We start from the raw sequence: 25,272 nt of genomic DNA, 5'->3' as shown, positions 1-25,272 counted from the left end.
TCTGATTATTCACTGCTCCTTTCCAATTTGGTGATTGGGTGTTGGTTCACTCTTGTAAATGCTGCCCAAGTGCACAGTTTGTGTGTTGTTGGTTTGCTGTCTGTTTTGTGGAGAGTGAGGTTGGTTGGCATCTAGTGGCTCAAATGATGCTTGCCTTGCCAGCAATTTCTGATGGGGCATTGTATTTAGCTGGGGGTCAAGCAGATACTGGTAGGTACACACACTTTTTGATCTTGTACCTGTCCCCAACCTCTTGAAGGTTACTTGCATACATGGTAATATATATAAATATGGGTAATAAGTCATAATTTTTTAATAAGTTTATATTTAGTTACTCTTGTCGCATCCTACAGTTTAGCTGTAACATACAGTATACTTTTATAAAATGTAAAAGTTCATGTCATTCAGAATACAGTACATAGTTATTGTTATCTTAATTTATGGGTTAAAAAGAATTTTTAATTTACCTCTTCTGTAAAAATAACTTTTTATTTTTTCAGCATTACAAATTAGACTGCCATAATAAAAAAAATTATTTACTACTAACATCAGTACAAACACTTGAATCTCATTCTAATGTCAGAAATAAGTTTTGCATTACTATTATTATTTCTCACCTCTGCAAAGCAGAGGTGAGAGAGATGGTAAAGTGGGAGAAGTGGAGGTGTTGAGGAAAGGACACCAAGATAAGGATCATGCATCAAAGTTGATGTAGCAAATCCATGTCAGTAAAACAATTATAATGAGAGTCTGCATTAGAGGTGAGATCCATCAGAGAAGGCAGACACAGTAAGCATGTCAGGGCATTAAGGAAAGCATCCGAAATGAAGCTGGTGCACACACTGATGGTCAAAATGATCTAGAGATGTTGGACTGTCAAGATGCTCTGAAAATCCCCAGTCTGCATTCACTTAGAATACTGAGGTCACATGGAAACAGTGGTGTTGAAGGGTGAAACCAATTTCCAAAGTGCCTTGTAACATGACTCAGTATGATTAGTTTTGAGGGGAAATGTTATAGCATTAATTTTACTTATTGAATGCACAGAATTTTGTAAATAAAAATGTCACAAAAAACACTGACCCTATGAGGGTCATTCAGTGCTGGTTTTGAAAATGACTTATTTGTGTATTGCTGTAAATGTTTGCTGGAAAATACACCTTACTGATATTGCTATTATTCTAAAATACTACACAAATAACCCATCATAAGTTTCTTTCTGCTATGTGCAGATTATTTGTGTACTGTTCCAGTCATGGTATTATGCCTTTTTGTTCTTTATTCTCCAATACTGTACCCATACATTAGTTGACAAGTATTATTGTTGTGTTCATGTTCTTCTGAACCCATGTTCATAAATCAGCTGACTACTGCTTCTGCTGTGATCACTGTCTTCAGGGGCCAAGACGAGTAAATGCCTTAAAAAAAATACTCTGATGCCAAGAAGTCCAGCTTTGACATTTCTTTAAGCGCTTCATTTCATTTATAATTGAAATTATTTGTAAGATCTATATTTGAATTGTATTGCTGTATGTAGATTGTACTTAGATCTCATTAGATATAGCTGTGGTGCCAGGGAAGAACTTCTTGCTGGTGTTGCTGAATAGTCTGTAGCTGCTGGTGATATACTCGTCCCATTTTTTCACCCACTTTGACATTAGTTCTGATTTTCTTTCATCATCCAGGCTGCTGTAACTGAAAACACCAAGGTATAAATAAGATGTTCAACCTTTTTCTGAAAAGTGTTAATGCCTGACCTATTCTTTATTATTATTATTATTATAATCAAAAAGAAGCGCTAAGCACCTATTCTTTATTGCCTTTTAAAATAAATAGGAACGTTATGGCTTTTACCATACAAAGCAATGACAACATTTTCAAAAATATTAATTTACCAGTAGATATCATATTATTTGCTGCTATATTTGCTGCATATTGTACTGCTACTTTACTGAATTCTGAAGGTTAATAAAAATATATACTGTACTCTAATAATAAAATATGTGGTATGTAATGATGAAGATTTCAAAGAACATTACAATTACTTTCAATTACAACAGTGAGAGGAATTTAAATAAAATTATATTGCTTAAATATATTAAGAGGTTTAGTATAGTATGTAACAAAGAACTTTAACACTAACACTGCAGTAAAAATAATTTAGTAGTGTACCAAAAACAATGACATCAGTTGTACCAAGATGCAAGAAATGACTATACTGTCCCTTAATTGAAGTGCCTTGATTGTGGTGAAGGAATTGTAGGCACCTTTCCCTTCCTTGTATCCAACCTGATTACCTCTCATTTCTCAGTCACTGTATGCCCTCTTTGGGTTTAGCATTTTCTCATGATTATAAGAAATACTCTACTGCACAAATACAATCATCACATGATGAAAACACGTGAACCCTGAAATTGATGCAAAGTAAGGTACAGAATATTTGAATAATTACGTGATGGAGTTAATGGCCAGTTGCTTGAGGAACCTGAGGTCAGCCTTGGCTCCTCCTAGTGCCATGAATGCCTCATAGAAGTCATAGGAAAGACCAGTGGCACCCCAGGAGCCAGGGTCATCAGCAGACACTACCACTGGGAAACCCTCAGCCACCAACCCAGCCATAGGGTGGTTCCTGAGGTCTGACACTAACATCAACACCTAAAAAGCACTGACATTACAACTATTGCATCACACAGTATTACTATATTTTCAGCACATGTTTAGTTAATTGTACAATATAATACATAATAATAAGTGGTAATAAACAAAGGACAGTAAACAGTACAGGCAGGCCCTGCTTTACAGCTCTTCGCTTTACAGCATTTCGCTAATGCAGTGGTTTTCGATTATGCCCATTCTTCATTTATTCAGATTTCCTACAATAAATATATTCACCACTCACTACAAGCTAAGGATGAAAATATTTGAAGTAATGTGTGTATTGTACGTATATGCATTTTTTTTAGGCATAGCTATGTTGCTCACTTAATATATGATAGTGTAAACATGGTATCAGGTTTTCCTATGCATTTGATAGTGAAAAAAGACTGACTCACTTTTACACTGATTTCTGCTACACAGCAGTAGCCCAGGACCTAACCTGCTGCATAATATGTATGAAAGGCACGTTAATTTAGACATTTTAAAATGATGGGAAAACATGGAGCAGGATGTTATCCAAAAGTAATTTGATGTACTCCTGCTGAATGATTTTTGCAGTTGCTGATCCTCCATGCACAAATACCATATACACTACACAAATAACCCACACATAGGCTGGTTATTTGTGTATTGTTCCAGTCACGGTATTTTTCCTTTTTGTACCATATACGCCATAAATATGACCCATAAGAGTTTAGCTCATTTTTGTGAATATAGTAACCCACTGTAGGTACAAATGTAGGTGTTTACAGAACTCACCTGATTGGAAATAGGGCAGATTTCAAGAGGAATATCCTTATCAACGGCAAGCTCCCTGGCCTCAGGGTGCTTGGTGATGGCGTACCCATGGCCGATCCTAGTGGCATTAAGCAACAGGGCATCAATGAGGTTCTCATCAGTGCTCATCCCCATCCACGCTGCCAGCACAATAAAGTAAATATAGTTCTCTTTTTCTAACCTTGTTAAATGTCACTTGATCAGGAAAGTTGCACGACACAATTTTATTTATTCTTAAAATAAAAATATGTCCACACATTCGCATCAGCGGTTGTTGCTATGTTTAATCACAAAGCAGCTTCATAAATTTGAATATTTTAAACTGATTATGCATCTTCTCTAGCATATGGTAAAGACAGCACTGCATGACCCTTATAGGTTTAGTATTTCATTTAATTATAATAATAAACTAGCATAATTATAAGCCTTTGGATCTCATTTTTTTTAAATTTTAATGGCTTGTTTTGTAATGGTCCATTAATAACTTCATTACCTGTAGTGTTATAATTATAAGTCCTCGGTTAATAATCCTAAAAAAAAAAATTAAATAAATTATCCACTTTATATAAACCCTTAATGTCTTTATACATAAAGCAAGTAATTCGTTATTGCCATTGTAATTTTAAGTTAGTCTTAAGTTTGCCCAAAATGCTCCACATAACTCACGAAATCGTAATGACACGATTGCAAACAAACCATACCCCGGCCGGGATCGAACCTGCGGTCAGAGAGTCTCAAAACTCCAGCCCATCACGTTAGCCACTAGTGGCTAACGCGACGGACTGGAGTTTTGAGACTCTGACCGCGGGTTCAATCCCGGCCGGGGTATGGTTTGCTCCACATAATGGGTTTTCTGCATACACAACTGAATGTCACCCATTTCTGTACAAACACTATCATACTGAAATAAAATATTATTAATATTATTATTATTACCATTCTTTCTTTTTCAACAAGTCAGCCATCTCTCACCGAGGCAGGGTGACCCAAAAAGAAAATACTTTCATCATCATTAAGCACTTTCACCTCACTCACAATCACTGTCTTTGCAGAGGCACCCAGATACAACAGTTTAGAAGCATATATAACATACCCCCTCCAAACTGCCAATATCCCAAACCCCTCCTTTAAAGTGCAGGCATTGTACTTTCCATTTCCAGTACTCAAGTCCGGCTATACTATAAAAATAACCGGTTTCCCTGAATCCCTTCACTAAATATTACCCTGCTCACACTCCAAATAGCTTGTCAGGTCCCAAAAACCATTCGTCTCCATTCACTCCTATCTAACACGCTCACACATGCTTGCTGGAAGTCCAAGCCCCTCACCCACAAACCTCCTTTACCCCCTCCCTCCAACCTTTTCGAGGACGACCCCTACCTCGCCTTCCTTCCCCTACAGATTTATACGCTCTCCAAGTCATTCTACTTTGATCCATTCTCTCTAAATGACCAAACCACCTCAACAACCCCTCTTCAGCCCTCTGACTAATACTTTTATTAACTCCACACCTCCTCCTAATTTCCACACTCCAGATTCTCTGCATAATATTTACACCACACATTGCCCTTAGACAGGACATCTCCACTGCCTCCAGCCACCTCCTTGCTGCAGCATTTGCAACTCAAGCTTCACACCCATATAAGAGTGTTGGTACCACTATACTTTTGTACATTCCCTTCTTTGCCTCCATGGATAATGTATTTTGTCTCCACAGATACCTCAACGCACCACTCGCCGTTTTTCCTTCGTCAGTTCTATGGTTAACCTCATCCTTCATAAACCCATCTGCTGACAAGTCAACTCCCAAATATGTGAAAACATTTATTCTTCCATACTCCATCTCTCCAATGTGATATCCAATTTTTATTTATCTAAATCATTTGATACCCTCATCACCTTACTCTTATCTATGTTCACTTTCAACTTTTTACCTTTACACACCCTCCCAGACTTGTCCACTAACCTTTGCAACTTTTCTTTAGAATCTCCCACAAGCACGGTATCATCGGTAAAAAGTAACTGTCAACTCCCATTTTGTATTTGATTCCCCATAATTTAATCCCACCCCTCTCCTCAACACCCTAGCTTTTACTTCTTTTACAACCCCATCTATAAATATATTAAACCTACTTTTACCAGGAAGTAATCTCCCTCTCTCTTATACTATTATGTCACTAGAAACATTGGCCTGAGCCCCACCCACCTGTCTCTCCTGAGTGATAAAAGACAGGCACCTGAGCATCGCTGAGTGTGAGAAGCAAGTCCAAGAATGCTCTGAGAGGAAGACCCTTGTCCTCCTGACCCACCAGGTCAAACCCAGCTACAAAGTCTGGGAATTCTGCTCTGAGTTGCTTGACCAGAGTGATGTAACCCTCCATAGTGGAGTTGTCCACACTTTGTGGGGAAGATAAGAATACAAGCTTCATTCAGATTAAACTTACAAGTGCTTTTAAGAATGTTAGGTAAATGGACACATGCAATTAATGTGACATTTTACTGTGGCAATGTTTTGCTCTTCAGAAGCTTGGTCAAGCTGGTAACAGCTTGACAAAGTTCATGGAGAGCTTTAACTAATGTGATAATAAAATGTCACATTAGTTGCATCAGTGTCCATTTACCTATCATTTTGTCAGAAATTCTACCATTATTACTGCTCTTAAGAATGCTGTTTCAGACTTTTTTCAATATTGGCAATAAGCATGTGATTATTACTGGCAAGCAGTACAATGATACTCAAGTCAAACTCCCCAAATGTACATCAGTTAGGTATCTAGAGGCTCATGCAAATTCAGAATTCATAGCTGGATGTGTATAGTATAATGAGACTGCTCAAGATTTGGGCCAACTTTGCATTACAGGGGCCATCTTTCTTTAAATTTTGTACTAATCTGGTAAATACTAACATTCTTTATTATAATAATAATGGTAAATACTGACATTCATAAGGAAAATTTATTAGAAGGTAAGAGATCTGGGCATGGAAAATCCATTAAACCAAAATCCTATGGTTAGTTTTCAATTTAGGGGTCATACTCAAAAATAAAAAAAGATAGGGGGCACCTATAAAAATTATGAATAATCAATTTGCAGCAGGCCATTAATTAAAACATTGAATAATTAATAGATATGAATAATTTGTTTGCAACAGGCCCTTTAGATAAAGCATTGAATAATTAATAGATGTGAATTAGGAACTTCATGAATTTGGGAGCTGGACTGAATATTGAGTCTTAATCTAAGATAAACCAACAAATTAAGTTTTACTTTAGGATAACAAACTACTCGGTTTTAATCAAAGAAAACCCAATAAATTATAGTACAGTATAGTTTCAACTTAGGATAACCTCAAGCTTTAGCCTAGGATAACTTAACTAATTAAGTTCACCTAGGCACCTAGGATAACCTCAAAAATTATTAAGTTTTAATCAAGGCTAACCCAGTAAATAATTAAATTTAATTCAATGTAACTCAGCAAATCCAAATATACATTTCTGTAGATGTAAACATGAGAACATTATATCATGTTTTGTATGTCTCATTTATTTTTCTGATAAATGTAACTTTTCTTATCTCTGTACTGTGTGTGTGTGTAGTTACTAGCTGTTAAAGCACTTGTCAATAGGCACTTGGCCCATTGTGGTGTGTGCGTGTGAATCTGTGTATGGGCATGTGGTTACTAGTTTTCAAAGACACTTGTTGATAGACACTATGTGTGTGTACTCACCTATATGTCATTGCAGGGTCGAGTCACAGCTCCTGGCCCTGCCTCTTCACTGATCATTACTAGGTCCACTCCCTCCCTGCTGTAAAAGCCTTATCACACCTCTCCTTAAAGCTATGTATGGATCTTGCCTCCACTACATCACTCCCCAGATTGCTCCACTTCCTGACAACTCTAGTGCTGAAGAATTACTTCCTAATATCCCTGTGACACATCTGAGTTTTCAGCTTCCAGTTGTGGCCTCTTTTTCCTGTGTTCCATCTCTGTAATATTCTGTCCCTGTCCACCTTGTCAATCTCTCAAATATTTTATAATTTGTTATGTCTTCCCTATCCCGCCTTTCCTCCATTATTATTATAATCATGGGGAGCACTAAACCCATAGGGATTATACAGCACCTGTGGGGGAGGGGGATGGAAGGTATTTAGGCTCAATTCAGGGAACTGGAACGCAGATTCAATTCCCTAGATCAAGAGCCCCTTACCAGCATCGAGGAAGATCCCCTGAGGGGTCCTTTCCTCCAGTGTTCTCACCTATTTCTGGTTGCAGGGGTCGAGACATAGCTCCTGGCCCCGTGTGTGTACGTGTGTGTGTTCGCTCATAGCACAGTATGTATTCGTCTTTGAAGAAAACAAAAGAGAGTAGAGTAACATCTTACTGTCGAGGTGGGGCATAGATGTATCGTGTGCCAAAATATTCATCAGGATGATCATTAAGGAAGCGCTGGGCGGTGTCTTGGTACACAGCCACCGTCTCCGTTGGGGTCAGCATTGTACCGTTGAGCTCGTACAGCTGCCAACACAGGGGTCTCATGTAAAAAACAAAGAAGATTTCTCTTATTTACGATTTTATGTTAGGTCCAGTCCTTGGACCCATTATGTGCCTCTGTAATCTTTTGAATACCACCCACAGAGTGGGCTCAGGGTGCATAATAAGATATTAAACTAAACTTACGTGTATATGTATAATTGAGGTAATCACGAACAAGCAAGATGCAAAACAACCACGGGGAGTTGAATGATAGCTCTAGGCATTTCGTGTTGCCATTAACACATCTTCAGGAGCTTGCAATGTTGTAGAAATGAGTAGAAAGTCCTGATAGATTCAAATCTACCATGATTTCCTACTCATTTCTTCAACACTGCAACTCAAAAGGCCTAGAGCTATCATTCAACTTCCCCTGTGGTTTTGCATGTATAATTATGTTGATATTAATACCATCACATCAAGAGTGAGGAGGCTGATGATGCTCCTGGATACTGACCAGAGGCAGTGTGCCCCGGAACTCCACATAGAGGATGTTATCCTCGGAGAACTCCTGCAGTGCTTTGTATAGGTAGGCCTCCCAGGCTGGCTTATACATCACCAAATCAGTTATGGCAATAAACACGCTCTCGAAGGCTGACCATACACTATTCAGGTCTGGATATTTTTCTGCAACAAGACCCAGGTAGGGATAAGCTGGAAATTGAAGAGTTATAGATGGATAATGTGGCATCTTCACACACAAGTGGATGAACTAACTACATAAAATATGCTCTATCAAAGAACTGTTCTTTAATTTAGCTATAAAACTGGCAAAATGTGAAAACTGGATATGCTCTCTAGAAATCTGGATAAAGTTTGCTGTAGGCTACCTGTAAGTTAATTTGTTTCTCTCTATGTGTATGTGTGTATAATGTATATTTTAGCTCACCTTCGGGATCATCAGTCAGCAATGAGAGTCTGGAGAGGAGCTCTTGGTCAAATTCCTGTGGCGTTGGATACGACTCCCTCACATCACTCACTCGCTCCCATTCACATGATGTGTCTGGTGTCAAGAAAAACCTGAAGAACGGAAAATAATTTAACCCGTAAACGGTCCAAACGCATATATACGTTTTTTCAACATTTGAAAGTGTGCAAAAAAAGTAGATCTTCTTTTTGTTTTTTTACATTTGAAAATGTGTAAAAAAACTTTGATCTACTTTTTTTTTTGTTATATTTGAAAATATGTAAAAAAAATGTAGATCTACTTTTGTAGCACTACACATGTGAACGTAGATCTGCTTGGACCGTTTACGGGTTAATATTGTAATACGCTATTGTGATAATAATAATATCAAAGACAGTATAGAATTATGATAATGGGAGTAGAGTAAATACAATATTACCAATGATAACACTAAATCAGTTGTGCTCTCTTGCCTAGGGTACTGTTCTGTGTTGAAAGTTCCATTAAGCAGTAGCAATACAACATACTGAAGTGAAAGATATGGGGAGAAATGTTAAATATACCCAGTGAGAAGCATGGGCACTGTGGGCACAATAAGAAAACAATATACCAACATCCATGGTCCTAGATTATTCAACATTTTACCAGATGTAGAAACAGTGCTGGAGGAAACTCAGTACCTGCGCCAAGTACCAGATCAAGCAATACCTGGAGTATGCCTTGAGGAAGTTTCGAGGGTCAATTCCCCGGCAACCTGATCTGTGACCAGGCCTCGTGGTGGATCTGGGCCTGATCAACCAGGCTGTTAATGCTGGCCGCAACCAAGCTTTGATATGTAGGTCAGCGGGTCGCCAATAGCAATAGCCAGAATGACTAGATAGGCAAGTTAGGTGGAAGGGCCAGGAGCTGACATTCAACCCTTGCAACTACTAATAGGCGAGTGCATGCACACACACACACACACACACAGAAAGGAATGATCTCATCAATAGCAGCCAACATGGTTTTAGGGATGGGAAATCCTGTGTCACAAACCTACTGGAGTTCTATGACATGGTGACAGCAATAAGACAAGAGAGAGAGGGGTAGGTGGATTGCATATTCTTGGACTGCAAGAAGGCGTTTGACACAGTTCCACACAAGAGATTAGTGCAAAAACTGGAGGACCAAGCAGGGATAGCAGGGAAGGCACTACAATGGATCAGGGAATACTTATCAGGAAGACAGCAGCGAGTCATGGTACGTGGCGAGGTGTCAAAGTGGGCACCTGTGATCAGCGGGGTCCCACAGGGGTCAGTCCTAGGACCAGTGCTGTTTCTGGTATTTGTAAACGACGTGACGGAAGGAATAGACTCCGAGGTGTCCCTGTTTGCAGATGACGTGAAGTTGATGAGAAGAATTCACTCGATCGAAGACCAGGCAGAACTACAAAGGGATCTGGACAGGCTGCAGTCCTGGTCCAGCAATTGGCTCCTGGAGTTCAATCCCACCAAGTGCAAAGTCATGAAGATTGGGGAAGGGCAAAGAAGACCGCAGATGGAATAGTCTATGGGGCCAGAGACTACAAACTTCACTCAAGGAAAAAGATCTTGGGGTGAGTATAACACCAGGCACATCTCCTGAAGCGCACATCAACCAAATAACTGCTGCAGCATATGGGTGCCTAGCAAACCTCAGAACAGCATTCCGACATCTTAATAAGGAATCGTTCAGGACCCTGTACACCGTGTACGTTAGGCCCATATTGGAGTATGCGGCACCAGTTTGGAACCCACACCTAGCCAAGCACGTAAAGAAACTAGAGAAAGTGCAAAGGCTTGCAACAAGACTAGTCCCAGAGCTAAGAGGTATGTCCTACGAGGAGAGGTTAAGGGAAATCAACCTGACGACACTGGAGGACAGGAGAGATAGGGGGAGACATGATAACGACATATAAAATACTGAGAGGAATTGACAAGGTGGACAAAGACAGGATGTTCCAGAGATTGGACACAGTAACAAGGGGACACAGTTGGAAGTTGAAGACACAGATGAATCACAGGGATGTTAGGAAGTATTTCTTCAGCCACAGTGTAGTCAGTAAGTGGAATAGTTTGGGAAGCGATGTAGTGGAGGCAGGATCCATACATAGCTTTAAGCAGAGGTATGATAAAGCTCACGGTTCAGGGAGAGTGACCTAGTAGCGACCAGTGAAGAGGCGGGGCCAGGAGCTTGGACTCGACCCCTGCAACCTCAACTAGGTGAGTACACACACAAGGCTACGAGGAAGTGAATCTGGAAAGTAGCAAGTTAAGAGGCAGTGCCAGGAGCTGAGAATCGACTTTTGCAACCACAATAGATAATTACAAATAGATGTGCACACACACAAAGTGTTTCGACATCTCAGTAAGGAGTCATTCAAGACACTTCACCGTGTACGTCAGTCAAGCACATCAAGAAATTGAAGAAAGTGCATAGGTTTGCAACATGACTAGTCCCGGAGTTAAGGGGTACACGGTAAACGGACAAAATGTTTCAGAGATGGAAATAGGAACAAGAGGGGCTCAAGTGGAAGCTGAAAACTCGGATGAGTCATACGGATGTTAGGATCTATTTCTTCAGCCTAAAAATTGTCAGGAAGTGGAACAATCTGGAGAGTGAAGTAGTACAGGCGGGATCCATACATAGCTTTAAGTAGAGGTACGACAATGATTTTGAAGTCGGGAGAATGGACCTAGTAGCGTCCAGCAAAGAGGCGGGGCCAGGAGCTTCAACTCGACTCCTGTAACCACATATAGGTAAGTACACAGCATGGCATTGTGTGCGCACTGGGCAAACTTAAAGGCATTCAGCTTTCAAGTACCTCAACAGAGTCTATCAGGGCTCTGTACATGATTCAGGTCTGACCTGTCACTGAGTACACAGCGCCAGCATGGAACCCCCACCCGAGAAAACATGTCTAAAAATAAAAAAATAAATGTTCACTGAAATTCACTATGCGACTAGACCCGTAGCTAAGACGAATGAGAGACTGAACCAAACCGTACAACGATGAAAGAAAGAAGAACCAGAGAAAACATGATTACAACATACAAGATACTTAGAGGTATCCTCAGAGAAAAAAAAAGACTGCTGAAAAGATCCGAGGGGGGGCATAAATGGAAGTGATGGAAGCAGTCATATTATATGCAGATTAACCCCTCGAGGAAGGTTCCTTGATGCAAGGAATTAGACTTGTTCTTCCCTTCCTTGTATCGAACCTGATTTCCTCCCTTTCCTCAGGAGTTGTACGACTCGTGTGTTTAGCACTTCCCCGTAAATATACCAATAAAAGCTAACTCTCCCAAGCACAGATAATAATGTACATGTAATGAAGCTAGAATTCATTTCGACAAAAGCACCCAGAGGTGAGTACAGTACTTACAGATGAGTACAGGAAAACACTCACTTAAAGAGCAGTTGGTTCTCTGGAGTATAGCAGAGATAAAGGTCGGGCCAGTAGGTGATCTCCTCGACTACCCAGCCGGCGGAGGCCAGGGCGGTGTCGTGAAGGTGGAGTGCTGCACCTGAACAACACTTTATCTGAATTAATACCCTGGGGGAGGAAGGTGTTCGTTTGGCTCTTCCCTCAAGATGCAACACAAAAATCGACTAACTCCTAGATATCGCTATTCACTCCAAGGTAAATGGAGGTTCAGGTGTTAGAACCCTCACCCAGCCTTCGACCCGGGTACTTTCTGTTGAGCCAAACATGTTACTATTATGCTACAAGGCCCCTTCAAACCACGACAGTGTTTCCCAAGAGCTTAAGCTCAGCCACCAGGAGAAGCAGGCAAAAACCAAGTAATTATATCGCGCTTCTTCTCTTCCCTCCTTAATTCGGAGAACTGGAGCACAGATCCAATTCCCTAAATCAAGAGCCCCTCACCAACATCAAGGAACCTTCCTTGAGGGGCACGACTCCGGGGATCAGGGGGTAAGGTACGGCTGTCACATTATTATTATAATCATGGGGAGCGCTAAATCCGTAGGATTATACAGCGCATGTAGGGGGGATGGAAGGTATTCAGGCTCAATTCAGGGAACTGGAGCACAGATCCAATTCACTTGATCAAGAGCCCATCGCCAGCGTCAAGGAACCTCCCTTGAGGGGGCGGCTGTCACAACCCGCGTCAGGAAACAGGACAAGCATTTCCTAACGCGGGTCTTAGTTATATGATGACCTACAGCTGGAGTTCCTGGTCATCTGACCGAAGCCTTCAACTGGCTCACCGGTCCACCCTTTTAAAAATTAAGGTTATAATTATAACCATTTTTACAGCTCTATATAAATTGCTTAAATTTATATACAGCGCTGCATGACCCTTGCAGATTTAGCGCTTAGTTTTGATTAATAATAACGATAAATTTATGTGACGGTCACCTCACTATTAAGGTAACCATCGCCTTCCCGCGCTGTATAATCCTCCGGGTTTAACGCTTCCCCTTGATTATAATAATAATCCGGAGTCGTGCTCAAACAATTCACTCCTTATCACATTATAGATCACCTATTCCCTTTTACAAGATAAAATGGTACCTTTTGGAATCTCCCGGATGATTTTGAATACTTCCGAGGCTTCGATCTCCTTCTTGGCTAACAAAAAATTTTTGGATGGGAGAAAGTCGAGCGTTTCGAAGCCTTCGTTCATCTCCTTCATTTTAGCCGTCATTATTCTCTCGTTGACCACTTGTTCCTCCAGTGTTAACACTTGATCCTGACCTGCAATATAACCACCATATATTTAACATAATATACCTGCCAATGTTTAGCGATCACAGCATAATATAATCAATGACTGAGTCAACACATCAACTATTACTAATCTGTTCCGAATAAAACTTATGTTTTTTTTAATTAAGATAGCAAAGATTGTTTTAATGACGTCTATTAACTACGTATTTAATTTATATATTTTCTAGATAGATTATTCAAGATTTTATTATTTATAAAAAAATACTGTTAATTTTACGTAGACTCAAATTGTTACACTGGTAATATTTGATAACTATTTTATACATAGTTGTTAAGAAATTATGTAATTTTTTAACAAGGGTTAATACTATTATATATAAATCAGTATTAGAGCGTTTGGCTTACAATGGAAAGGACCCATGTTCGATTCTCAAGCGGAGAGAGAAGTTCCGGTCCCCTTACATTTCCTGCCCAAGATTAGCTACTAGTCAGTAAGTACTGCAACCTAGAAGTTACTCGACTCCTGTGGGTAGTATCCTAGGAAATTATTTCAGTAGAAATAAGTCATGCGACATGATACTGCTGGGTCAGTCTGGGCTGCTGACCCTACTAGGTTAAATATTTCCAAGAATGTTTTCTTGTACCCACCCAATATAGCGGTCTGCTCCTGGGCCAACAACATTTCCCTTTGCTTCACGAATTCCTCCACGTTCATGGTATGGGTGGTAGGCGCCCACACCATCACCACCATGACAACTACCATGACCCTCACTAGCAAGCACAGTCTCTCCATCGTGTTCAACCTCTTGTCCTCACTGCCTGCACCACTGACCTGTTGAAGAGTCACACAGGGTTAGTTGTGCCGCCTGAGCGGCTACCTGGAGAGGGTTTTGGGGGGTCAACGCCCCCGCGGCTCGTTCTGAGACCAAGCCCGGCTGGTCAGGTACAGGTAGTACAAAAATAAGAATGATGCAGGTCACAATGGGTCTTTGTCAGTAGATTTACATTGGAAGTTACTGTCTGGTCGGAATTAAAAACATTTTATATGTACACTAAACCAGTTTTAGTCAGGTTACAATAGGTTAATATACACATGAATCTAACCTAGCACAACATGGCCGAGCCTAATGAAGTATAACATAACCTAATCTAACCTAGAACATAGCCTAACCTAATCTACAGTAACAAATAGGTTAGGTTAGGTTCGTGAGAAAACAGGACAAGTGTTTCCTGACGCAGGTCTTAAGTCATATGATGACCCACAGCTGGAGCTTTTGGTCATCCGACTGAGGCCTTCCAGTGGCTTACCGGTCTACCCTTTTAAAAATATTGCTAATATTAATTAACAAATATTTACGGTTTGATGTTATATAGATTATGCAATAATACACGAAAAGCACTGAGTGCAAAAAAGCACCAATTCTTTGACCGGGCTAGGGTTTGAAATGGGCTTGATTGCTAGCGCACTCAGGTCTGGGGATCGATCCCTAGTACGGCTGCCAAACGTTAGATCGTGTTTCCTTAAGTCACCTGTTGTCCTTGTTCACCCATCAGTAAAATGGGTACCTGTGTGTTAGTCGACTGGTATGCACTGCATCCTGGGACAAAATTGACTTAATTTGCCCGAAATACTCAGCATAACAAGCGGCTTTCTATACAGTAGTATGTCACTGATGTCAGCTATGGCCTATATACCTTGTACATGTACTTGTAGAAATATTATTATTATTATCCTGTAAATTCAGCTGCAGTATCCCTTCTTTTTTATCAGTCTCCGTACAGGAGACTGATAAAAGAGAAGTGGCTACACGTGGTGGTATACGAGAAATTCTCTCATGGATGTAGGTATGACTGACCGATAGGCGAGAGATAATTACCATATGGCTGGGCTCTGAAAATGGAATATACACATGCTGTTTTATTCCAGACATGTTACTTATGTCTGGAGAAACAGCAAATAGGTTCTGATTCGTTAGTTCGTAAATATTGAAATTCTTATTTATACGAGTAAAAATAACCTAGAATCTGTGGACGGGTTGGCATAAATTGGGTAAAAATAATATAATAATAATCTTCATTTTTACAAATACATCTACAAAGTATACAGACCTAGTTGGTATCAATGACATATTTGTTATATAAAAAGCCTCTTGTTATGCAGAGCATTTTGGCAAATTAGGTTTTGTCCCCAGGATGCTACCCACGCTAGTCGGCTAACATCCACGTACGTATTCATTTCTGGGTGAACAAGGACAGCATGTGTCTTAAGGAAATGCCCTGTTTCCACCCGTACCGAGTGTCGAACCACGGACCACAATGTGTGAGCTGAGTGCGCTAGCAACCGTTCACGGGGGTAATTTTTGGGACCGTTGCTGTTCACATGATACATAGACGAGAAAATATATAGCGACATAAGCAAGTTTGTACTTAAAAAAGAATAATCCACAAATGAGATCGATGTTCTCTAATATATAGACTGTTAGCGTCGGTCTACAATTGCCCCTCATACAGCTAAAAGGTTGTATGGCCTTTTAACAGATAGTTTAAGTAACAGAATCAAACAGCAAGACTACAGCTGTAGTTATCACTAATAGGATTGTTTACATTATAGACCCCGGGTCTGGTCATCATATTATAGCATGGAAATACATTTGTTTAAAGGATAAAAAGTCACAATACAGTGGCTGAAACATATCACCAAAATCCCTCCCTTATAACAACGTTTGTCTGACCTGAACCATTTTTTCAGTTGTAACTTGACAATGGTCCAGGACGGAACGAAACTTCGTCATAAGAGTCCTCACCTAAATGTAAATTTTCAGTGAATATTTTTTGGAAAAATCTTAAAAAGAAGAATGACAAATTAAAGTCACTGAAGTTACATTATCAAGAAAGGCAGACAATGAGGGGTTAGTTGATTAATATGTTCAAATGCAAGAAATATAAAGGTATGCTTAAAAATTATAAAATATAAAATGTACATTTAACTCAAAAACAGTGAATCTTACAATGTAGGGAAGCATTGATATAGCAATAGGGATTAAAATAAACTGTGTGTGTGTGTGTGTGTATACTGAAGATATATAACTCGGTGTATATACCTTATTGTTTGACTAAAAACTGCAGCCCAATCACTATTTTTTACAGGAAATGATCAAGGGTAATTCTATGATATTATTTTTTCCCATATCACCAGATACTTAGTTTTTGAAGTAAACTTTATTTGGAGTATTCACCCCAGAAGGTTAAACCCAGGATACCCCCTCCCCCCCTAAAAAAAAAACTAATTCTGTTACCATTGAATCCTAAAGTCCTCCTCCAGGATGCAACCCACGATAGACTAACACCCAGGTATCTATTTACGGCTGGGTGAATAGGCGACTTGTCTATACGTTCTACCACTCGCAAGAATGAACTTTGGTCCTTCGTTTGTGACCGAACGAGGCATTATAAACATACATTATCCTAACAAAAATATTAACAATGGTTGAACCTGGCCAAGAGTGAGTCTGATTACATGGGGAGAAAATGAGGTGAACACAGCTTGCCCTGAATTCTTAAAGACGCCAGCTACTGCTGTACCCTCAATAAATGTTAACAAGGTTTAGATAAGAGATAAAGTATCTCAGATAATCTCTCTAGTGCGCAGTACTGACAACAAGCAAGGTGTTGGTTTTCAAACCCATATGTTTACAGTAATGTCAAATTGGGTTGATTTTTTTTTAATTCGAAATAGACAAAGAAATGGTAGCCTGTTGCCAAAATAAATTATTAACCCCGATGGGTGGTAACTATCCTGAACTACTGGAAAAGATATTTAGCTGAACAGAAGAGATTTAGGTTAAGTGTTCAGACGTCAGTATCAGTTAGTGGTTATGTGCTCAGAAATCACTTACAATTACGTGCCCGGAGGTCAGTAGTAGTTACGTGGTCAAAGGCAAGCAACAGTTCATGTTTAGACAAAGGTATCAGTTACGTGTTCAAGGATTAAGTGCAGTTATAAATACAAATTAATTTCAATATGATACACTGTTTATACAGTGTTGTAGTATGTTGAAAGTCCATTGTTATGCAAAGCATCTCGGCAACTACTCACCTGACCTGTGATCAAGTTATAATTTATTTCGAAATCACATTTGACCTATGCTGCTGTTAGCTAAATGAAGTATATTTAATAACTTCTTAAATTCATCTGTCCATTTTAACAGTTGTGAATTAGTAGGCCTAACTCAAGAAATCGTAATCACACGTACCGTGGTTAGTAGGCCTAAGTAGAAACTATCAACATGATGGTTCCTGCAACTTCCGGGGTTGTCACCACCCGCGACCTAGTTACCCAGGACTCCTGGCGTGATCAGTCAGGCTATTAGTGCCATCAATTTGCCCAACGTCTACATTATAGCCTGGCTGATCAGACGCTGCCTGGAGGAGCCCATCAAGTTCCCTCTCGAAGACAGATAGGGGTCTGATAGTATTATTATATTCACGATAAAGCGCTAAACCCATGTAGTCAATACGTGTCATACAGCGCCTAGGCAATAGAAGGTAATCAGATTCGAGCCAAGGAAATGTAGAGTAGTTCAATTCCTTACAAAGACAAGTGAGCAAACACTAAAGACACATTAGAAATCGCTTCGGTTTCTTGATCAAGGTGCTAGAACAGATACGTTTTCCATTAATTATGCCTGTGAGTCTTAGTACTCACTTGCCATGGGTTCCAGCACCTCACCCGTTCCTTGGTTGATTCGCCTTAGTGTTTACTAAAGTATCTTTTAAAACCACCACAAACAGAACTCTTTTGAAGGGGACTCTGTGACGAAAAAAGGTGAAAGAAATCGGTGCTAAATTGTGTATGGATGCAGTAGTGCTGCGTGAGCAACGTGTTAGGTCTTCATTTTCCTTTTGATAAGATTCGAGGTCAGTTGCTGTCACTCGTTATCTGTGTTGTCCGTATTGTATACAAAGGAAAATACTGGTCAGTGATCAGCTTGAAACAGAGAGAATTTTCCTTGATACCAGTACTAGGTTTGGGGCTGGCTAAGACGTCTGCATCAGTGACAGACGATGCCAAGGTTAGGTTATGTAATGTTTATCAGAAAACTGGACAAGTGTTTCCCGACGCGAGTCTTAGTCATATGATGACCAGCAGCTGGAGCTTTTGGTCATCTGACCGAGGCCTCCCACTGGCTTACTTGTCCACCTCTTTAAAAATTATGATTATGATTATAACCATTAAGTGCCGAGGACTGATAGAAAGATCACACTTAGTAAAAGCAAGGCCATTTATTAAATACGATGTTTCACCTACAAGAGGCTTTATCAAGTACTTGATGAAGCCTTTTATAAGTAAAACATCGTATTTAATAAAAAGTCTGAGTTTGTTATACTTGATCTTTAAGTACTTTCCAGTGAGCTTCACCTCACTGCAAGTACCTAGGTCTGGAGTTTACCTGGAGAGTTCCGGGGGTCAACGCCCCCGCGGCCCGGTCTGTGACCAGGCCTCCTGGTGGATCAGAGCCTGATTAACCAGGCTGTTACTGCTGGCTGCACGCAAACCAACGTACGAGCCACAGCCCGGCTGGTCAGGAGCCGACTTTAGGTGCTTGTCCAGTGCCAGCTTGAAGACTGCCAGGGGGCTGTTGGTAATCCCCCTTATGTATGCTGGGAGGCAGTTGAACAGTCTCGGGCCCCTGACACTTATTGTATGGTCTCTTAACGTGCTTTTCATTGGGGGGATGTTGCATCGTCTGCTAAGTCTTTTGCTTTCGTAGTGAGTGATTTTATGAAAAAAAAAAACATCCAGCTGTTTCAAAGATATGGGTTGCTTAACAAAGATATTAACCTGAACTGTCAACTGGTGTGATTTTTGACTCCCCATGTATCACCCACCTTAAGCTACGCTTAAACCAACTGATTTGAAGGATACACACTCCATGTATCACCTACCTTCATCTACACTTACAAGAACAAGAATGAACACTGCAGTAGGCTTATTGATCCATGCTAAACAAATCTAACTGTCGTAAAAAGATCAGTAAGACAATAGATTAATCACTTCGTCAATCTAACCCACACTAAACACCAGCCATGTTATGTTTAGTCGTTATATGGAAATTACCGCTTCTGATGGGGCTGTCACCAGTGTGCTTTGGTTGAAAATTCTGGGCGAGCGTCTGGAACGGCTCCAACTCTGCTGCTTAGATACACAATGTAAGCCGACAAAATTACCAGCGAAATGCAGATTTGCGCAAATCCTAATACCTTGGGGTACAATGACGGCTTACCTGTTGTGACTCGGAAGTCTTCCAGATGTCTGTTGCACCCGAATGCTGTATAGCCATTGTGGCTTAGCGCTTCTTTTTGATTATAATAATAATGTTGCACCCGAATACCATTAGTCACTAATACTCTCACCGGTAGCTTAAGAGTCGTGCATTGATCCCGGATTTCTTGCATGTAATCTTTTCGTACGATAATACAGATAACCAATAGGGGATACCATTTAGAAACTGAAGTCTACGGCATCTAATGGCGCTTGGCACATATGATGCTAAGTAGCCTATAAAGAACGACATCGTCGGTACTAGGCTCTTGACACATTCTTAGCTTAACTGTTTGGTAACTGTTAGTTAAATATCTTGCAATTACCGTGACTTATTGTTGCAACAAACGAAACGTTGCCACAACAAAACGTCATATTAGTTAAGAGAGAGATAAGATTTCGTTCAGATTTTTAACCCCGGAGGGTTAGCCACCCATGATAACCCAAGAAAGTCAGCACGTCATCGAGAACTGTCTTATTTCCGTTGGGGGTCCTTCAGTCTTCTCCCCCAGGATGCGACCCACACCAGTCGACTAACACCCAAGTACCTACTTACTGCAAGGTGAACGAGGAGAGCAGGTGTAAGGAAACACGCCTAATGTTTCCACCCGGCCAGGTAATTCTTCCATCATTACTAACCTGACTGTGTAAACTAAATTCTTAGACTTGGTTCCAGCTTACGACTTATTAGCCTTATAATCAAGGTTTAGGGCGGAGGCATGGCAATGTCGCAATACGTCACAAGCCAACTCACAAAGGTGCCGTTACAATCACACTGAAAACTCGGGATTTTCAACACCAACTACACCCACTCATATACAAAGTTCTTGCCTCTGAAGTTACTTGTAAATTTTCCACTGATTTAAATTATTATTATAATAAAAACTAAGCACTAAACTCACAAGGGTCATACAACCCACTGATCTAAAAACTACTCCCAAAACAGTATTTCCCTATGACCTTTCTAAGTCTAAATTCGTCCAACATGAATCCATTGCTGCGAGTCCTATCTCGGTTAAATACTTTTAGCACGCTTTATTTATTTATTTATTCCTGCTGTCCATCAAGTGCCATACTGAACGTGTGATAGAGGACCCCAATGGAAATAAGTCTGACGTTTTTGGGGCTATCCTAGGTTCTCTGCACATATGCTGCTATGTATGATAATCTATGTAACTCTATTTGTGTAAGCCTGAATAAACTTACATAATATCCTGCTAAGTTTAGGTCTTTCCAGAGAGTGCAGATTTACTGCTTTTAGCCTATCTTCGTAGGAAAGGTTTCTGATACATAGGAACAATGTCATCCTCATCGTCAACCACTAGTGACAGTGATGACACAAAAATAGTACCAACTTTACCAATAAAACCACCTCCTGAAAATAATTTGTTGAATATAAATAATAAATGCTCACTGCACAGATCGCAGTATTCTATTATATATATATATATATATATATATATATATATATATATATATATATATATATATATATATATATATTATTAACACACTGGCCGATTCCCACCAAGGCAGGGTGGCCCGAAAAAGAAAAACTTTCACCATCATTCACTCCATCACTGTCTTGCCAGAAGGGTGCTTTACACTACAGTTTTTAAACTGCAACATTAACACCCCTCCTTCAGAGTGCAGGCACTGTACTTCCCATCTCCAGGACTCAAGTCCGGCCTGCCGGTTTCCCTGAACCCCTTCATAAATGTTACTTTGCTCACACTCCAACAGCACGTCAAGTATTAAAAACCATTTGTCTCCATTCACTCCTATCAAACACGCTCTCGCATACCTGCTGGAAGTCCAAGCCCCTCGCACACAAAACCTCCTTTACCCCCTCCCTCCAACCTTTCCTAGGCCGACCCCTACCCCGCCTTCCTTCCACTACAGACTGATACACTCTTGAAGTCATTCTGTTCCGCTCCATTCTCTCTACATGTCCGATCCACCTCAACAACCCTTCCTCAGCCCTCTGGACAACAGTTTTGATAATCCCGCACCTCCTCCTAACTTCCAAACTACGAATTCTCTGCATTATATTCACACCACACATTGCCCTCAGACATGACATCTCCACTGCTTCCAGCCTTCTCCTCGCTGCAACATTCATCACCCATGCTTCACATCCATATAAGAGCGTTGGTAAAACTATACTCTCATACATTCTCCTCTTTGCCTCCAAGGACAAAGTTCTTTGTCTCCACAGACTCCTAAGTGCACCGCTCACCCTTTTCCCCTCATCAATTCTATGATTCACCTCATCTTTCATAGACCCATCCGCTGGCACGTCCACTCCCAAATATCTAAATACATTCACCTCCTCCATACTCCCTCCAATCTGATATCCAATCTTTCATCACCTAATCTTTTTGTTATCCTCATAACCTTACTCTTTCTTGCATTCACTTTTAATTTTCTTCTTTTGCATACCCTACCAAAGTCATCCACCAACCTCTGCAACTTCTCTTCAGAATCTCCCAAGAGCACAGTGTCATCAGCAAAGAGCAACTGTAACAACTCCCACTTGACCCCCCGTTGACCCCCGGAACTCTCTCCAGGTAAACTCCAGGTTATGTGTGAATCTTTATCTTTTAACTCCACGCTCTTGCCAAGACCCTCGCATTTACTTATCTTACAACCCCATCTATAAATATATTAAACAACCACGGTGACATCACACATCCTTGTCTAAGGCCTACTTTTACTGGGAAATAATCTCCCTCTTTCCTACATACTCTAACTTGAGGCTCACTATCCTCGTAAAAACTCTTCACTGCTTTCAGTAACCTACCTCCTACACCATACACCTGCAACATCTGCCACATTGCCCCCCTATCCACCCTGTCATACGCCTTTTCCAAATCCATAAATGCCACAAAAACCTCTTTAGCCTTATCTAAATACTGTTCACTTATATGTTTCACTGTAAACACCTGCTCCACACACCCCCTACCTTTCCTAAAGTCTCCTTGTTCATCTGCTATCCTATTCTCCGTCTTACTCTTAATTCTTTCAATAATAACTCTACCATACACTTTACCAGGTATACTCAACAGACTTATCCCCCTATAATTTTTGCACTCTCTTTTGTCCCCTTTGCCTTTATACAAAGGAACTATGCATGCTCTCTGCCAATCCCTAGGTACCTTACCCTCTTCCATACATTTATTAAATAATTGCACCAACCACTCCAAAACTATATCCCCACCTGCTTTTAACATTTCTATCTTTATCCCATCAATCCCGCCTGCTTTACCCCCTTTCATTTTACCTACTGCCTCACGAACTTCCCCCACACTCACAACTGGCTCTTCCTCACTCCTACAAGATGTTATTATATTATATTATATATATATATATATATATATATATATATATATATATATATATATATATATATATATATATATATATATATATATATATATATATATGGGGAAGCGCCCGAAAAATGGAAAATAATAAAGTATGATACGAGGAAAAGAAAGGATCATTGCAATTCCCTTCACCAGCATCAGGGCACCCCTCTTCCCCTCCCCCTAGAAGGGGAACACAGTGCCCGAGGTCGCTACTTCAGCACCACAGCAACCTCACATAAGATAAGATAAGATAAGATTTCGTTCGGATTTTTAACCCCGGAGGGTTAGCCACCCAGGATAACCCAAGAAAGTCAGTGCGTCAGCGAGAACTGTCTAACTTATTTCCATTGGGGTCCTTAATCTTGTCCCCCAGGATGCGACCCACACCAGTCGACTAACACCCAGGTACCTATTTTCTGCTAGGTGAACAGGACAACAGGTGTCGACTACACGAGGACTATCAAGGCTGCGTATCACCTTAATACCACCAATCAAGGGCACCGTCATCCCCATAATAATGATAATAGCATACAGAATATATACACTGGGAAATATACGTGTATGTTGCGTACAGGTATATACGTATCCTGAATGAACATAAAAATGGTATACAATACCGACAGGTTGTTAGGTAAGACACATATGCAACAGTTAGACAACTTTATTCCGAAACGTTTCGCCTACACAGTAGGCTTCTTCAGTCGAATACAGAAAGTAGGCAGGAACATCTCTACTGTTCCTGCCTACTTTCTGTATTCGACTGAAGAAGCCTACTGTGTAGGCGAAACGTTTCGGAATAAAGTTGTCTAACTGTTGCATATGTGTCTTACCTAACATATACGTATCCTAGAATGAAATGAAGAAAAGACAAATGGGAAGAGCAAACTTTTCTTGTGACTGACAACGTTTCGCTATATTTACAGAAACATCATAATGAAAATTTGTTCTACAGTGTCTTTTCTGCATTACTGTAGGCAATACACCTTTGTTAAGTAAGTTCCCACAATTGTCAAAACTATGGAAGAAAGTAACTAATTACCAACAAGTGATTGTCGCAGTTGATATAAAGTAGAGATGACCAAGTGCCAGCCTCACCTGAGGTTGAAGCCTTGGGGAATGGGATTAGTTGTTGTTGCTTCAGGTGTCTGTGCTCCAGTGAGCTGGCCAACGCTATCCTAAAGACTCACCTCTCTTAGATAAGATCTATACGCTGCCAAGGACGACCGGGTAACTAACCTTATGGTCGCTTTTTAGTGATTGCCTATTTGTGGAGACCTCTTTGTAGTTACAAGAGTAGTATTATAATTGTGGTGTCCTTGTAGTTGTATGAGTAGGAATATGTTCATGATATTCGTCTTAGTAGGTACAGCAGTAACTCTGTAGTGTCTATAACTACGGGGGTAGAGCTATGTTCGGACTGAATTTTCGTCTTCAATTTGTCAGTTAGTTGTAAATTGTTCCAGCCATGGTATTCTGGAATGGTTTTTAATGGTTCCAGCCACGGTATTCTGGGTTAGTTGTGAATTGTTCAAGCATGGTACTGTAAACTGCGAATTGTTCCTGCTACCATAATGTGGCTTATTCTTCATATGGAGTTTTTCTTCATTTAGTTTAGTAATTTTATTATGCACCCCATTACCCATCCTCTGGGCCTTAGTTAAAAGATTGAAGAGGCACATAATGGGTCCAGGGACTAGTCCTCAAAGTCTTAACAGATAAGCAATTTAGAATGGTAATGAGCTAACATGTTCACTGTATTCTGTAAATATCATCCTCCCACAACAATGTGGATTTGCCATTAGTTGAGAAGCATCGAGCTTAAACTTAGCGAAAGGAATAAGAACATAAGAAAGAAAGGAGCACTGCAACAGGCCTACTGGCCCATGCTAAGCAGGTTCAGGTCACACCCACTTAAGAAGGAAGGAGCACTGATGCAGGCCTATTGACCCAAGCTGAGCAGGTCCAACTCACACCCACTCATGTACTTATCTA

The 25,272-nt window shown here is 40.4% G+C and overlaps 1 protein-coding gene across 2 annotated transcripts; it reads right to left on the bottom strand.

Annotated features, from left to right (window-relative positions):
• Positions 1–339: 339 nt before the first annotated feature.
• LOC128701536 (adenosine deaminase 2) lies at positions 340–24,497 on the bottom strand. Of its 2 annotated transcripts, none has more exons than XM_053795258.2 (11): positions 24,376–24,497; positions 14,236–14,419; positions 13,432–13,614; positions 12,301–12,418; positions 8,856–8,986; positions 8,424–8,593; positions 7,818–7,951; positions 5,642–5,832; positions 3,418–3,575; positions 2,453–2,655; positions 340–1,695 (listed from the first exon to the last, which is right to left on the bottom strand). In XM_053795258.2, exons 2-11 carry the CDS (start codon positions 14,378–14,380, stop codon positions 1,545–1,547), a joined length of 1,584 nt encoding a protein of 527 aa, XP_053651233.1. In that variant the 5' UTR covers positions 14,381–14,419; positions 24,376–24,497; the 3' UTR covers positions 340–1,544. The 2 variants fall into 2 exon arrangements, with proteins under 2 accessions (XP_053651233.1, XP_053651234.1); XM_053795259.2 differs by having other exon boundaries at positions 1,405–1,695; positions 24,320–24,443.
• Between the last annotated feature and the right edge of the window lie 775 nt (positions 24,498–25,272).

Source organism: Cherax quadricarinatus, chromosome 78, assembly GCF_038502225.1.
Source record: "Cherax quadricarinatus isolate ZL_2023a chromosome 78, ASM3850222v1, whole genome shotgun sequence".
Classification (NCBI taxonomy): domain Eukaryota; kingdom Metazoa; phylum Arthropoda; class Malacostraca; order Decapoda; family Parastacidae; genus Cherax; species Cherax quadricarinatus.
The sequence above is the reverse complement of the archived record's forward strand: the minus strand, read 5'-3'. Positions and strand labels throughout refer to the sequence as shown.